The sequence below is a fragment of the Chlorella variabilis genome (assembly GCF_000147415.1).
Source record: "Chlorella variabilis unplaced genomic scaffold CHLNCscaffold_22, whole genome shotgun sequence".
NCBI lineage: Eukaryota > Viridiplantae > Chlorophyta > Trebouxiophyceae > Chlorellales > Chlorellaceae > Chlorella > Chlorella variabilis.
In genome coordinates this window covers 141,815-155,140 of record NW_005435066.1, presented here as the reverse complement: position 1 = coordinate 155,140, position 13,326 = coordinate 141,815, and the positions used below count along the sequence as shown (strand labels likewise).

The following is a 13,326-nucleotide window of genomic DNA, read 5'->3' as shown; positions in this document are numbered from 1 at the left end:
GAGCAGAACGATGCAAGGCGGCTTGTTCAAAATCTGCCTGTGTGGCTGTCCAGAGGTGGGAAAAGTGCAGTTATTAGTAAGGGCGCGGGAGCGACGTCAGCAGTGCAGCGAGCTAGTTTTCATGAAACAAGTGGCAAAGATAAGAGATAGGGAGCAGAAGGATCAGAGGCATGAATCATGGGGCATGGGTCAGCGGGTTGTGTACACCTGTGCAGGTCAAGTCAAGATCTGAATCAGGGCGGATAGAAACCGCTCGGGTGTGTCGAGGTTGGCAGAGTTGGCGGCAGAACCCAAACACAACGTGGCTGCAGCCCACAAAAGAGAGGTGCGTTTGATCAAGGTGGACGGATAAGAGTAAATGAACCGGATTCTAATCGAATCCAGCTGCATGCGGCAGGGCACAGGGCAGAGCTGCAGCAGCACTCTGAGAGCGGCATGCGAGCCACCGTGGCATGCTGACAGTAGTTGGAAAATCAAGGTTCACTGGCCTCCAGCAGCCTGCTCAGCATCTGAGCCTGGGCCTGGGCAGCTCGGCGGCGCCGCACCACCACCCAGCACGCGATGCCAGCAGCAGCCGCCGCTCCAACCACGGCAAGCGCTACGACGGCCGCAGTCGAGACGCCGCGGCCATCTGCGTTGCTGCCGCTGCTGGAAGCGCCGCCTGCGGTGGCCGCCAGCTTCCTACCCATCAGGCCCGCCAGGCCCATATCCAGCTCAGCATCCTCCTGCAGGGAGGAGTGGGAGCTCCAGCCAGTCCTAATCGGCAGCATGGGGTCACATGCATCGGCATGCCAGCTGGCGGCGTTCAGAGGCCGACCAGGCGCACCTCGCTGGGCTGCAGCTGCGGTGCCAGGATGGGCGGTGCGGCGGGACCGGGTGGCCCCTCTGGTGCTGGGGCGCCGCCAGGCGCTGGAGCCCCAGAAGGGGAGCCTGCTGATGTGTCGCTGTAGGTGAATATCACGCCTGCCGCTTCGGCCGTCTCCTCTTCTGTTTCCGTGGTCGCAGAACCGCTGTCGACGTCCAGGATAGCCTCCTCGTTTTGCGCCACCTCCTCCTCCACCACATCCCCTGCTGCCACCTGCTCGTCGCCAGAGCCCTCCTGCTCCGCCCCCTCGGTATCCAGAGCAGCAGCCGCGGCCTCGCCCTCGGCCGCCTCGATGCTGCTGCTGGCGGCGGTGCCCGGCGCGCCGCCGGGGCTGCCGCAGCCCAGCGCCTCTGGGGTGAGCTGGTCTGCGGGGATCGGGTTGTTCATCCAGGCCAGCAGCTGGCGGACGGTGACGAAGTACACATCGGGCTTGCTGAGGGCATATTCTGCAAGGAGATGGTTAATCGGAGAGGCGCTCAGAAGGAGCAGAGGTGCGGGATAGGCAGCAGGGCACGAACAGAGGCTCAGGGGCGGTTCAGCAGGCACCACGACCACCGGCCGAGCCGCGGCACTGCTGCTCATGCTGCCACAGGATCGCCAGCATGGTGCAGCAGGGCGCCCACCCGCAAAGCTCTGCACCGCCTCCACGTGCTTCTCCAGCCAGGGCGTGTGGATGAAGAGGGGCATGGGGGCGCGGTTGCCCTTGTAGGCCGCATCGAAGTTCTTCTTCAAGATGTCGTGCACTTTGTGCTTGCCGTCGCTGCAGCAGCAGGGTGCCGGCGGCAGCGAATGGTCGAACGACCGCAGCTGTCCCCAGCTGTCCCCAGCTGTGGCAACAGACAGACCAGCAGTGTGCAGCCGCCAGCTCAACACCACTCACGCTCCATAGTCCATGGTGTAAGCACCGACCGCGTGCAGGTCCCACACTGCAGGCAGGCAGGCCAGCGGAGTTGGCAGAAGCAGGTCAGGCAGGCGGTGCACGTGGCGGGCGCCGCACTCAGTGCTGAGCAGCGTCCGCTCTGCCACGCACGCATGCCGCCACACCCGAAGCTGCGCCGCACCTGGCACCTCCCACATGCCCTGATAGCGCTCGCTGATGTCGCAGGAGGCGTAGGGCTCGGTGGGCTGGCAGCTGATGGGCACGCCGTCTTGCATGGTGAAGGGCCACACACGCTTCTTGGGGCCGTACGACAGAGAGGAGGCATACGTCTCCAGCCCCGCCATCTCCACAATGGAGCTGCAGGGAGGGGCAGCAAGGCCCAGCACCAGCGGCGGTTGCATCGGGTTGGCAAGGGCGGCATGCTCGGCCAGCGAGGCAGGCGCTCGCACGTGCGGAACAGCGCAGCCCGACAAACGGAAACCACCACCACCACCACACCCGCACCCACACCCACACCCACACGCAGGCGCACCTGTCGTATAGGTATCCTGCCTGGTGCGCCACCGCCCTGGCCTTGCTGTCCATCTGGAGGAAAGGAGCCCTGAAGCCCACCACGTCAGACTCGGGGATGCCGCAGGCCGCCAGGTTGGCCCGCGACTCCACAATCTGCTCCTCCAGCTGCGCCTGCTCCAGGTCCAGCACCTGCACAGAGACGCGTGTGTGTGTGTGTGCTGGTGTGTGGGTTGTGTCCAGATGTAGGTGCCTGTGCAGGGTGGGTGGGTGCGCCGGCTAGGAGGTGGTGGGCTGCGCTGGCATGGGCAGCAGCAGCAGCAGGGACAGCGGCAGGCAGGGCAGCAGGCGCTGCCCTGGCGCCTCACCGAGATGTGGTCCTCTGTGTGGTCGGCAATCTCGTAGCCGGCATCGTACAGCTGCTTCAGGTAGTCGCATTCTGCAGGGAAAGCACATATACAGCAGCAGGCAAGAATGCAGCAGGTAAACACGCGGCTGACAGCTTGCGATGGCTGCGCCTCAGCGCTTGCGCCCCCCCACAGCACAGCACGCGCGCAAGCATTGCACTTGCTTGCGTAGTGGCAGAGCCAGGCGGCAGTGGGCATGCACGGCACTAGTTGGGACACGGAGCAGGCAGCGTGCCTGTGAGGGCAGATGTGGTGAACATGGTGGCCACCGCAGGGCAGCCGTTGAGCGACTGCCTGCCGTCGGTCACGGCGCGCATGGCTTCATAAGTGACATCTTTGATGCCGTCGTCGTGCTGCAAGCCAGGGGAGCAGGTCGTGCGCAAGGCAGGGCGCTCACAAACGCGGCTGCGGCCTCCGCGGAAGCAACCGTGGCCTGCTGCCGCCTGCGCGGCTGCCGCTGTGTCAGCCATCCAGCCAGTCAAAACATCCGGAGGCTGCGGGCAGCGGGGGGGGGAGGGAGGGGGCGTGCTCCGCACCCACCGCAAACAGGATAAACTGGGGGGTGCGCTCAGGGTCCAGGCCTCCGGGAGGAGAGATGGAGGGGCACACACAGTCGGGCTGCCCTTCGCTGCAGACGCAGCTGTATCCGGAGGGCACTTCGGCTGCAGCAGGCGCAGACCAGGCACAGCCACACGGTTGTGCACGAGTTGCTGGGGAGCCGGTCTGTGCCTGGGCAGCACCGGGGGGCACAGGCGCCAGTCACTGTGTGGCCCGTCACTCCCGCATGCCCCTCAGTTCCGCAAGACCTGCTGCTGCGCACCTTGGCACATGGGCGGTGCGGCCAGGAGCAAGACGGCCACAAGGGCTGTCCAGGCGGCAGTGGCGGCGGGAGCGGCGGCGCCACGCCTGCAGCGGAAGGCGGCGCAGCGGGTGGAACTCATCAGAATCTCTTTGTATTCCATACGCCTGCCAGGTCCCAACCAAGGCGCACTAGCGCGTTTGGCAGCCAAAAAGGGGAAGGGGGCGGTGCTCGCGCATGCCCCGCATGCGCGAGCGTGGCCTGTGCAGTGGGCCTTACCACTCCCTCACCTTGTTCTGCGAAAACGCTGGCCTCCAGCGGCGCAGGGCCCACCCGCCGCGCCCATTGCTCTCCCAGCTCCGTGTAGCGCTCACCACCTGCTACCGACGGAACTGAGGAGAAGCACTGCACCTATGGGAGTTAAATCGGACGCATGGAGGACGAGAAGCGCCCAGCATTCAAGAGCGTGCAGTACACCTGCCTCCGCTCCTTTCCCCCTCTATGCGGGGATTGGCACTCGGGATTGCAGTCGGGACGACACAGGAAAACTAAATCCTGCTCCTGTTCAATGAAATATCCCAGTTTGTTTCGAGACTTGCAACCGCAGCAGCGGTGGCACACCCGCTGGCATACCAGCTGGCATACGCTGCAGCGCTGCCGCTGTGCGGCCTCACCGCAGCGCGCTCTGCATTGTCATGTACATCTGGACGGCGACTGCCTGCAGCAGCTGCTGCCCGTCCTGCAGCGCGCGGCGGCGGCGGGCGGGCGCCCCGCTGGCGCCAGCTGGCGAGGCGACCAGGCTGACGATGAAGGCGGGGGAGTCTGACGCCTCCGCCAGCACCTGGCGGAGCACAGACAGCAGCTGCGGCTCTGTGATCTTCCTGAAAGTGCCCTCGGAGCGGCCTGTGCATGGAGGCATGGGAGGCAGGAACACCAGCGTTTGGGATGGAGACGGGTGGCTGATGCGGGAGTGTCGCATGCAACCCAACCTGCAGGGGCCTCTTGCTGTCCAACATAAACCTCGACCCAGAGCCAGAACGCAACATGGGGGTGGATGCGAGTGCGGTACCGCAACCAGGAGGATCTGATTGCTGAGCTGTACCAGATGTGAGGCAGGCGGAGCTGTACTCTGTGTTACAGTCACCCCGCTATGATAGGCGGCGTGAGCGTGTGTACTGGCACAGGGTGGTGGAAGGAGGAAAGCAATGCCGGATTTGGGTAGTGCATGTAGAAACATAGTTATGTGCAAGCTAGATACCAAGTGCAAGAAAAAACTTAGAGGACAGTTCATGTTATCACATCTTATCACAGTAAGCATTCACGGCACCCAGCACTTGCGCGACAAATGGCACCGCACTCAGCACCGCTCCAGCAAAGTCGACGTGGTTGCACTTCCAGCTCTCCGTCTCAGGGTCGGCGTCGCAAGACACCTCCATGTTGATGAAGCCCGACAGTTTTGCGTCACCATCATCGCCAGGGGGCAGGAACCTTGAGATCTGCAGGGATGCTGGCATGGCCAGCACCCCAGCATCCTCCGCCCAAGTGCCGGATCTGTCGATGCGGCTGCATGCAGCAACACATGCATGTCAGGCAAACACTTGGCGTGCAGGTGTGGTGGTGACCATTGGTTTCTCTCTCTCTCTCTGATCTCCACATAACACCCCGAGGGCTGGTAACACCCCATGCCACCCCGGCACAGCCACCCTCCAAGCGGGGCGTGGCTCACTTGAATTCACAGGCGTTGCCTAGCTTCTTGTCCAAGTTGAGGAACCACCAGGTGCAGGTGCTGAGCGAGTACCAATAGGCGCGCCACGGGGGAGGCCAGTCGTTGGCCTGAGTGGTGTTCAAGTCGGCGGCCGCCTTCAGCAGCGGCAGGATTGCGTCCCTGGCCTTCTGCGTGTACACGCCACTGAACTGGACGGTGCACTTGCCAGGCGCCCAATACCCGCATGCATATGCATTGCCGCTGTCGGCGGCCAAGTCGCATTTGCGGTGGTAAGTGGACCCAGGCGTGTGACCCTTCTGCCAAACGTCAGTGGCGATGTCAATCTCGGCGCTGGCGCAGCCTGCCTCGGTGCATGCCTCCTCCACCTTGGCCACAATGTCGGCAGGCTTCAGCTTTCCAATTGGCACCTTGCGCTCTGACACTCTCACCATCGTGCACAGCTGCCCTGCAGGAGAAGCCACCAGTTATGACCAGCCTTGGCTGGCAGCAACATGCTTTCCATGGACTGGCAGCACGCATGCATCGACCGGCGGTGGCTAGAAGGGGAATGCCGGGCTGCTATACTACGCCTTGTTGCCCACCTCCGCACGTGCCAGCGTTAAGTCCTAGACGAGATATTTCTTCTTGTTGCAGCTCAATGGAGGTCTCGGGGCTGCCTTCATTGAGGATCTGGAACATGGGCCATGGCAAGTATCAGTCTAGTGCACTTGGTCTTGGCACAACCACCGGTGGCCCAGCTTGTCCCGCAGGGAGGGCCACGGGGGCCAGAGGGCGTTATGGACTGACACGTGACAACATGCCAAACAAAAGTGCCATGTTCGACATCTCACCTCGCCGAGGGCTGGCAGTCCAGCCTCAGGGCTGTTCGTTGTTTGCCCGTCTGGCGCCGCTGAGTCCCTGAAACAGCCTGGGATGGCCAGGATGGCATCCACTTGAATGGCGTTGGCGTCGGAGATGCAATTTTGGGCAGCCAGATCGTCGGTGGTGGTGCCGCATGCCTGTGCAATGGCTGCAAGCCCATCTCCAGCCTTGACGGTATAGGCAGGTCCACAGGGGCATCGCGACGTTCCAGCGGCAGACTGCAGCAGCATAGGCGAGGTAGGCGAGCCTGGAGTCAAACCACGCCTGCTTGTCACCACTCCGCTCAACGCACATTTCAGGGCGTGCCAGCTGCTCCCTCCACATCTACTCACGTCCTGGGACTGCTCAGTATTTGGGGAAACTTCCAGTGACTCTGGCGGCTTGGTGTCTGTGGATGCTTCGCCACAAGAGGGAATGGTCAGCACGCCACCCTCTGGAACGAAGTTCACGTCAGCGATGCTGTTTGCGGCAGCCAGCTCGTCAGTGGTGGTGCCGCACGCCTGTGCGATTGCTTGGACGGTGTCACCTGCTTGAATGGTGTAGGTGGATCCGCAAGGGCAGGGCGCTTGCAGAGCACGGCGGCCCAGCGGGCGGGCGCCGCCACCTGCGTGCAATGGGCAGAAGTGCGGGGACCCACAGGTGAGGCTGATGGGCGGATGCCGCGTGGCTTCGCAGCAACATAAAATGGTTGCTTGCCTGCGTCAGTAACTTGGGCGAGCGCTCTGCAGCACATACACATGGCAAGCGCCGCCATGCTGCCGCGCAGCCTCATGGTAGCAGCGCTGCGTGGCTGCTAGCGTGGGCACGGTGCACCTTCAAGATCACAAAATAGGAGAGCAGTGGATCCGCTGTCACTGCCGCGTTGAATCCCGGAGGAGCTTCGGAGGAAGTCGACTACCTGCAGATCTTTACACGTCCCCTTAGACTACTTGGACTTGAATGAGCAACAGCACACATTTCAGAGTGCATGGTGCCTCGGGCCGCACTGGTACCACTGCCCAGCGCTGCGGCACTGACGTCGTCGACGAGCTGTGGGCAGCAACAGGCAGCACAGCAGGTGCATGTTGTGCAAGAACCAGCTGCACATCCCAGCTTATCAGCCAGCTCCAGTCTCGCCCGGTGGTTGCTGCTCCATACGCCGCTTCAAGTTGTCCAGCAGCCTTGATTGCGCCTGCCGTGCCTGCGACACCACAAAGCCCCTGCAGAAGGCCACGGCAGCGCTGGTTGGTTGTGATGCAAGCTGGTTCCACTGGGCTTGCATGCCGCAACAGACAACACTCCTGCTGCTGCAGATACATCCGCAAAGGAAAGGGCGCACCTCAGCAGCCAGGGCGCTTCCACCGACACGTCAAGCGCGACATGCGTGCCGCCACTGCCAGAGCCACCTGCTGCCGTTGCTCCAGTTGCCGCTGCTGCGGGGCTGAATGTCCAGGCTGCCTGCACGGCTACCAGTCCCCATGGTGGGCTGGTGACCAGAAATCGCATCTGCAGTGGGGCTGCATCATTGTCAATGTGCCCCGCTGCTGATTGCCCTGCCTGCGGTCGCAGGCCTCGCCTGCCCAGCAGCTGCTGGCGCACGTGGATGCGGTTATGCAGTTCCAGCAGGCCCCAGCACCAGCTGAAGCGCTCCACAGCCTCATACTCCAACTCTGCCGGCTGGTCAGCTGATGCAACTTGCTGCGCGCTTGCTGCATGCGCTCCTGCCGTGGCTTCTGCTACTTGGCCGTGGTGCTGTGCACCCTCCACTGACACGAGCAGCGGCTGCAATCCTAAAAGGCTCTGAGGATTGCTCATATGCCGGTAAACGTGCTCCGGAGGAATGCCGTGGATCGCTACGCCCAGCCGAAAACTGGTGCCGGTGCCTGTGACGGCCACGCCGACGGCCGCCACCCTGCTTGCCGATGCTGTCGCCATGGACTGCTAGGAGTGTAACCACGGATGGCGATGGGCTGCTGATGCCATGTGGCGCCGGGTTTGAGGTGCACGGGGCTAAACGACACGACCCCGACTACAAAATGCTACCCAGACCCATATTAATTCGACAAATTTAACAAAGAGCTGCAACTGCACAGCAAGAATCCGTAGCACGCTGGTTGGGGCTCTCACGTTGGAACTGCAGCGGTGCCACCTCAGCACTGCCGCCACACCGCCGCCCACAGCTGCAGCAGCAGCAGATCCGTAATGCCAGGACACTCTCTGCATTGCACGCACGGCATTGCATCACGCTCCATCGGGCACCTCTCGGAAGTTGGTGAGGAGCGCCGCCCGCCCCGACTGCATGCCGACGCACATCCACGTGCCGCCCGCCACCAGGTCTCGGCCGCCCAGGATTCGCTGTCTCGTCCTCCCAAAAGTGGCTGGGCGGGGTGGGCTTCAGACGTAGGGTGGCTGCAGGCTTGGTTGGTGCTGCCTGGCGGCACCCGCCGCCAGCCGCCTGCGGGCGCCAGCGGGACGCCCAGCAGCGGGTGTGCCAGCCATGGCGCTGCCTGCCCGACAGCAGCACTGTCTGCCGCTATATGCTGCCGTGGGCATGGCATGCTGGGCACCAGCGGCTGCATTTCCACGCTCGATGGTTCACATGAAACAATAAGAATACAAGAGGCAGAGAGAGCATATGGAGGTATGCTTTGTGGTTCAGGGTACCCGCAGGATAGCGACAACCTGTGGCCGGGAGCTAGCTGCAGGCCACTCCATCAATGAATGGGACACTTTCAGCTATCAACGATGTCACACAGGTGCAGGTAAAAAAACGCAAGAATGGTAGGGAAGGTGTTCAATTTACTCAGGGCGGGAACGTTTGCTTGCCGCCAGCCGCCACCTTTCAGGCCTGCTCCTCATACAGCGCATTGCTCGCCAGGTTGGTGGTGGGGTAAGGTGCTGCGCCAGTCTCGACGTAAGCGCACGGCTCCGGCGCAGAGTCCTGCAGTGCATGGGCAGGCACAGCAGGGTCCAAGGTGGCTTCTGCCTCTAGCAGTAGACGGGCCACGGAGCAGGGCTGGGCCGAGAAATCGGTTCGGTTGACTCGCAGGTGCCTGTGGCTTCAGCGCTAGCCCTCACCTGGCTGGACGTGTCAGAGGCACTGTGCGCCTTCGTGCCACTGGGCGCACCAGCGGTGTCTGCGACGGCTGTCCTCCGCTGGCGCGGGCGCCACACAAACCAGTACACCAGGCCCGCAGCCAGGATGACCGCTGCCGCGCAGCCTATAGCGGCGCCCAGGATGGCCCCCAAAGAGGTGCCACCGCCGCCGCCGCTGCTGCTGCCGCTGCTGCTGGAGTCGGCGCTTGCAGGGACGGGGCTCGGAACTGGCACCGGCGTGGGTGCGGGGCTCGCTGGCTTGGGCGTGGACGCTGCTGGTGCTGGCGAGGCGGTGGTTGGCGGCGGCAGGTCGATTCCATTCTGCGGCAGCGGGCAGTAGCGGAGAACAGCAGCCGGGCGATCAGAATATCTGAATCTGTGCATGCCATCTCTTTCCGGCCTCAGCAACACTCTCGTCCGCAAGCAGCACGTGTGCGCTGCCATCCAGTCACCAACCACACTCCTCCACAGGCAGGTAAGGCAACAGCGCACCTGGAAAGGCACGATGGTGGGTGGCGCTGCCAAGTAGGCTCCAGACAGAGCCAGGACGGTGCCGATCCTCCCATCCCTGCAGAGACACGAGATAAAGAGTAGAGGTCACCAGACATGAGTTGGACTTTAAGGGGTGGTGGACGGCATAGCGGCCTGGAGTGCACGCTGGCAGAAGAGCAGCGGGCACAGGCTGCCGCTCTGCGGCCTCACCGCAGCGCGCTCTGCATGGTCCTGTACATCTGGAGCGGCTGGGAGCCACCCACGACGGCGACTGCCTGCAGCAGCTGCTGCCCGTCCTGCAGCGCGCGGCGGCGGCGAGCGGGCGCCCCGCTGGCGCCAGCTGGCGAGGCGACCAGGCTGACGATGAAGGCGGGGGAGTCTGACGCCTCCGCCAGCACCTGGCGGAGCACCGACAGCAGCTGCGGCTCTGTGATCTTCCGGAAAGTGTCCTCGGAGCCGCCTGTGCATGGAGGCACGGGAGGCAGGAACACCAGCGTTTGGGATGGAGACGGGTGGCTGATGCGGGAGTGTCGCATGCAAGGCTGGCGACCGGCGCAACCTTCAGAGGCCTCCTGCTGTCCAACACATTCTCCAACCAAGACAAACAGCATCACGGGGTGGATGCCGAGCCCAGCCGGGTGCAGCGGCAGCCTTGCTCACCTCCAAGAGTCATGGTGATGCGGATGCCAGATGGCGGCATGGTGGCAGGGCTGGGTGAGGGGCTGGGTTCGGGTGTGATGACAGGGTCGGGTGTGGTGGTCGGTGTGACTGGCACGGGATCCACCGGCACGGGATCCACAGGCAAGGGCTGGGTGTCCGGATCAACTGGTGGGATGACTGGCGGCACGACCACCGGAACCGGCACGGGCGTCTGCACCACCACCACGGGCGGCGGCGGCGACTTGGCCTGCGGGGTTGGCGGCGGGGGCGACTTGGGCGGCGGCGGCTTGGCCGTGGCGGCGGCCAGCTGCTGCGGGGTGGCGGGCGCGCCACCGGGGTTGCGGCAGCCCAGCTTGAGCGGCGTCAGCTGACCGGCAGGCACCGGGTTCTTGAGCCAGGAGATGAGCTGGCGCACGGTCACAAAGTAGACATGGGGCTTGGCGCGTGCATAGTCTGCGTGGGCGAAGAAGGCGGTAGGCAGCACGGAGGGATGGGTGGGTAGGGCAGGGGCAGTGCTGGAGTTAGCCTGCCAGGAACAGGTGCCACTGGCAGCGCCCCAGAACCATGTCCAGGCAAACGGCCTAGCCCTCCAGGTTCAACGGGGACGCTGCCGCACAAATGTGAAGGGCAGCAGCAGGAGCGCCGGCAGCGGCGGCGCTGCACATGGGGCTGGAACCCACCCACAAACTTCTTCAGCTCTCCCAGGCGGTCGCCCTCCCGCAGCCAGGGGGAGTGGATGAAGATGGGAAAAGGGGCGCGGTTGCCGCTGTAGGCGGCATCGAAGTTGGCCTTGAGAATGTCAAACACAGAGGCGTCGCCGTCGCTGCGGGGGGGCAGGGAGGCGGGCAGGCACCGCGTCTTTGGTGGGCACAGGTATGGCGCTCTTTTTCTCGTGGCCCGTACCGACACCTGCCACGTTCCAGCGGGCTGCAGTACCCTGCTACCCAGCCCTAGCGCGCCCCAGAAAGTCCCTGCCGGGTGCAGCCGCCAGCTCAGTGCAGCCGCCAGCTCAGCGCCCACTCACTCTCCATAGTCCATGGTGTAAGGGCCGCCCAGTGCATTCAGGTTCCACACCGGCACCTGCCACAGCCCCGGGTACTTCTCGTCCTTGCTGCACTGCTGGATGTTGTCAAACCTGCATGGCACGGGCAGAAAAGGGACCCGTTTCAGCTTCCCGGTAGCTGCCGGGCACAGGGCCCGCCCAGCGGTCTCTCATCCGCACCCTAGCCGGAGGGCGGCAGGACAGCAGCAGGCTCCACCCCGCAGCATGCGCCAGTCTTTCACATCCTCCTTACCAGCCGCAGGCGATGGGGATGCCATTGGTCATGTCCCAGGGCCACACTCGGGACCCCATGCCTCTGGTCAGCGACTTGCCGCTGCCCTCCTCAATCAGCGTGCTGCAGGGGCAGTGGCACGGCAGAGGTACTCCCTTTACGACGCAGCACACGAGCATGGCTGCTCAAGGCATCTCCACGTGCCCTGATGGCCCGCCTTGCCACATGTCTGCACCTTGCGCTGATCGTTCCCCCCTTGCGAGCGGAGTCCACGTGGCGCCACATCCCCCACCACCCAACCCCAACTAGTGCTAAGCCTCGATTTGCACCCACCTGTCATACAGGTAGCCATTGTTCTTCAGAACCATGCGGATGTCGGGCTTGGTCTCCAGGTAGGGCGCTCTGAAGCCCACAATCGACTGGATGGGGATGCCGCAGTCGGCCAGCCCCTGGCGCCCTCCCAAGATCTCCTCCCTCACATCCTTCAGCCCCATCTTGCTCATCTGCAGCAGCCGCAGCGCGGCGGACGGCCCTGGGTGAATGCTGGCGCTCCCCACCAAACATGGAAGCAATGCCAGGGCTGGGGCGGTGGGCGGCCTCAGCGGCAGTGGATCGGTGGGGCACCCTGCCAGCACAAGAGGCAACGTCGCAAAGCTGCAGCTGGGGAGTGTGAGCTTGGGCGGCGTCTCACATGCTCGTGGTTCTTAGTGTGGTCTGCCACCTCAAAGCCAGAGTTCCACAGCTTGCTCAGAAGCCCGCAATCTGCAAACGGCGGCATCGCATATCAGCACCGTGCGGCAGGGCAGGGCAGGGCAGCGAGTCGTCGCGGCACAGTCAAATGGGCTTCGGGAGGCTCGGCGGTAGCACACCGCACAGCACGCAGCATGCCGCACCTGTGCCCTGGACTTGTGTGAAGAGCGTGGCCGTCAGCGGGCAGCCGTTCGCCAGCCTGCCGTCCGTCACTTCGTGCAGCATGTCAAAGGTTGTGTCGATGATTGCGTCATCATGAGTGAACAGCACAAACTGGGGCGTGATGGCTGGCGGCAGCCCACCCGGCGGCGCCAGCGTCGCCTGGCCAACTGCACAAGGTGGTGGGGACAGGGAAATGCAATGAAGCATGACAGGGGAACCCTGGTGCTGACGTGCCGGGGCCCTGGATGTTGCTGGCACAGAGCTCTGCGCACACCACCACTTGCGCTGGCGCCGCCGGCTGGGTGGCGGGCAACACCCACCTGCGCAGGCAGTCCCCACTGCCGCCAGCAGCACCGCAACTTGCAGCGCCCTCATAGCTGATGCCGAATTCGCGCGGTGGGGAAGGCCTGGAGGCCAAGGTGCTCCTCCGACCTGCGGCAGCACGCCAAGCTGAGCGTCTTGTTTCCTGGGAGCGGCGCGAGAAACCGCTTGAGACTCGGATCCCTAGCTCGCGAGAAGCGCGCACCTGCCCCACAGGCGGTAAACAAATGTCAGATGAGATTGCGCGGCAGGAAGGCCGGAAAGTCGCCGGCTGCTGCCCACAGTGCGTGAAGCGATGTATGTACGTGAACGGAGCGCTAGATCTGGACAATAATGGCTCCTTGTCGAAGCCTCGTGCTGACCTGGCAGGCGCCGGCAAGAATAGCCCTCAGGTTGAGCTCATGAAATATTGCAGATACCGTGCCTTGAAGGACTGTTGGAAGTGATGAGCCCATCCAGCAGTCTAACACTTGAGGCTGGAGAGGGTGCCTCCACTCCCGCCATGCCGCCACCCGCATGCCGGCTCGGGCCGCAACGCAATCTC

At 63.7% G+C, this 13,326-nt stretch overlaps 2 protein-coding genes across 2 annotated transcripts; both read right to left on the bottom strand.

Annotated features, from left to right (window-relative positions):
* Positions 1 to 216: 216 nt before the first annotated feature.
* Positions 217 to 7,962, bottom strand: CHLNCDRAFT_54401 (hypothetical protein; the record flags this gene model as incomplete). The annotated part of the gene is made up of 19 exons (XM_005844410.1): positions 217 to 384; positions 546 to 725; positions 827 to 1,311; positions 1,489 to 1,625; positions 1,746 to 1,791; positions 1,927 to 2,102; positions 2,278 to 2,447; positions 2,624 to 2,825; positions 2,870 to 3,015; positions 3,203 to 3,324; positions 3,483 to 3,568; positions 4,136 to 4,364; positions 4,564 to 4,609; positions 4,796 to 5,024; positions 5,188 to 5,632; positions 5,769 to 5,856; positions 6,018 to 6,266; positions 6,381 to 6,652; positions 7,434 to 7,962. The coding sequence occupies 19 exons, from the start codon at positions 7,960 to 7,962 to the stop codon at positions 217 to 219; spliced, it is 4,005 nt and encodes a 1,334-aa protein (XP_005844472.1).
* An 802-nt stretch (positions 7,963 to 8,764) lies between these two features.
* CHLNCDRAFT_58845 (hypothetical protein) lies at positions 8,765 to 12,836 on the bottom strand (the record flags this gene model as incomplete). The annotated part of the gene is made up of 12 exons (XM_005844409.1): positions 8,765 to 8,968; positions 9,106 to 9,444; positions 9,616 to 9,691; positions 9,826 to 10,075; positions 10,276 to 10,728; positions 10,956 to 11,098; positions 11,300 to 11,410; positions 11,571 to 11,672; positions 11,883 to 12,052; positions 12,241 to 12,311; positions 12,443 to 12,628; positions 12,782 to 12,836. 12 exons carry the CDS (start codon positions 12,834 to 12,836, stop codon positions 8,870 to 8,872), a joined length of 2,055 nt encoding a protein of 684 aa, XP_005844471.1. The 3' UTR covers positions 8,765 to 8,869.
* Positions 12,837 to 13,326: the final 490 nt, after the last annotated feature.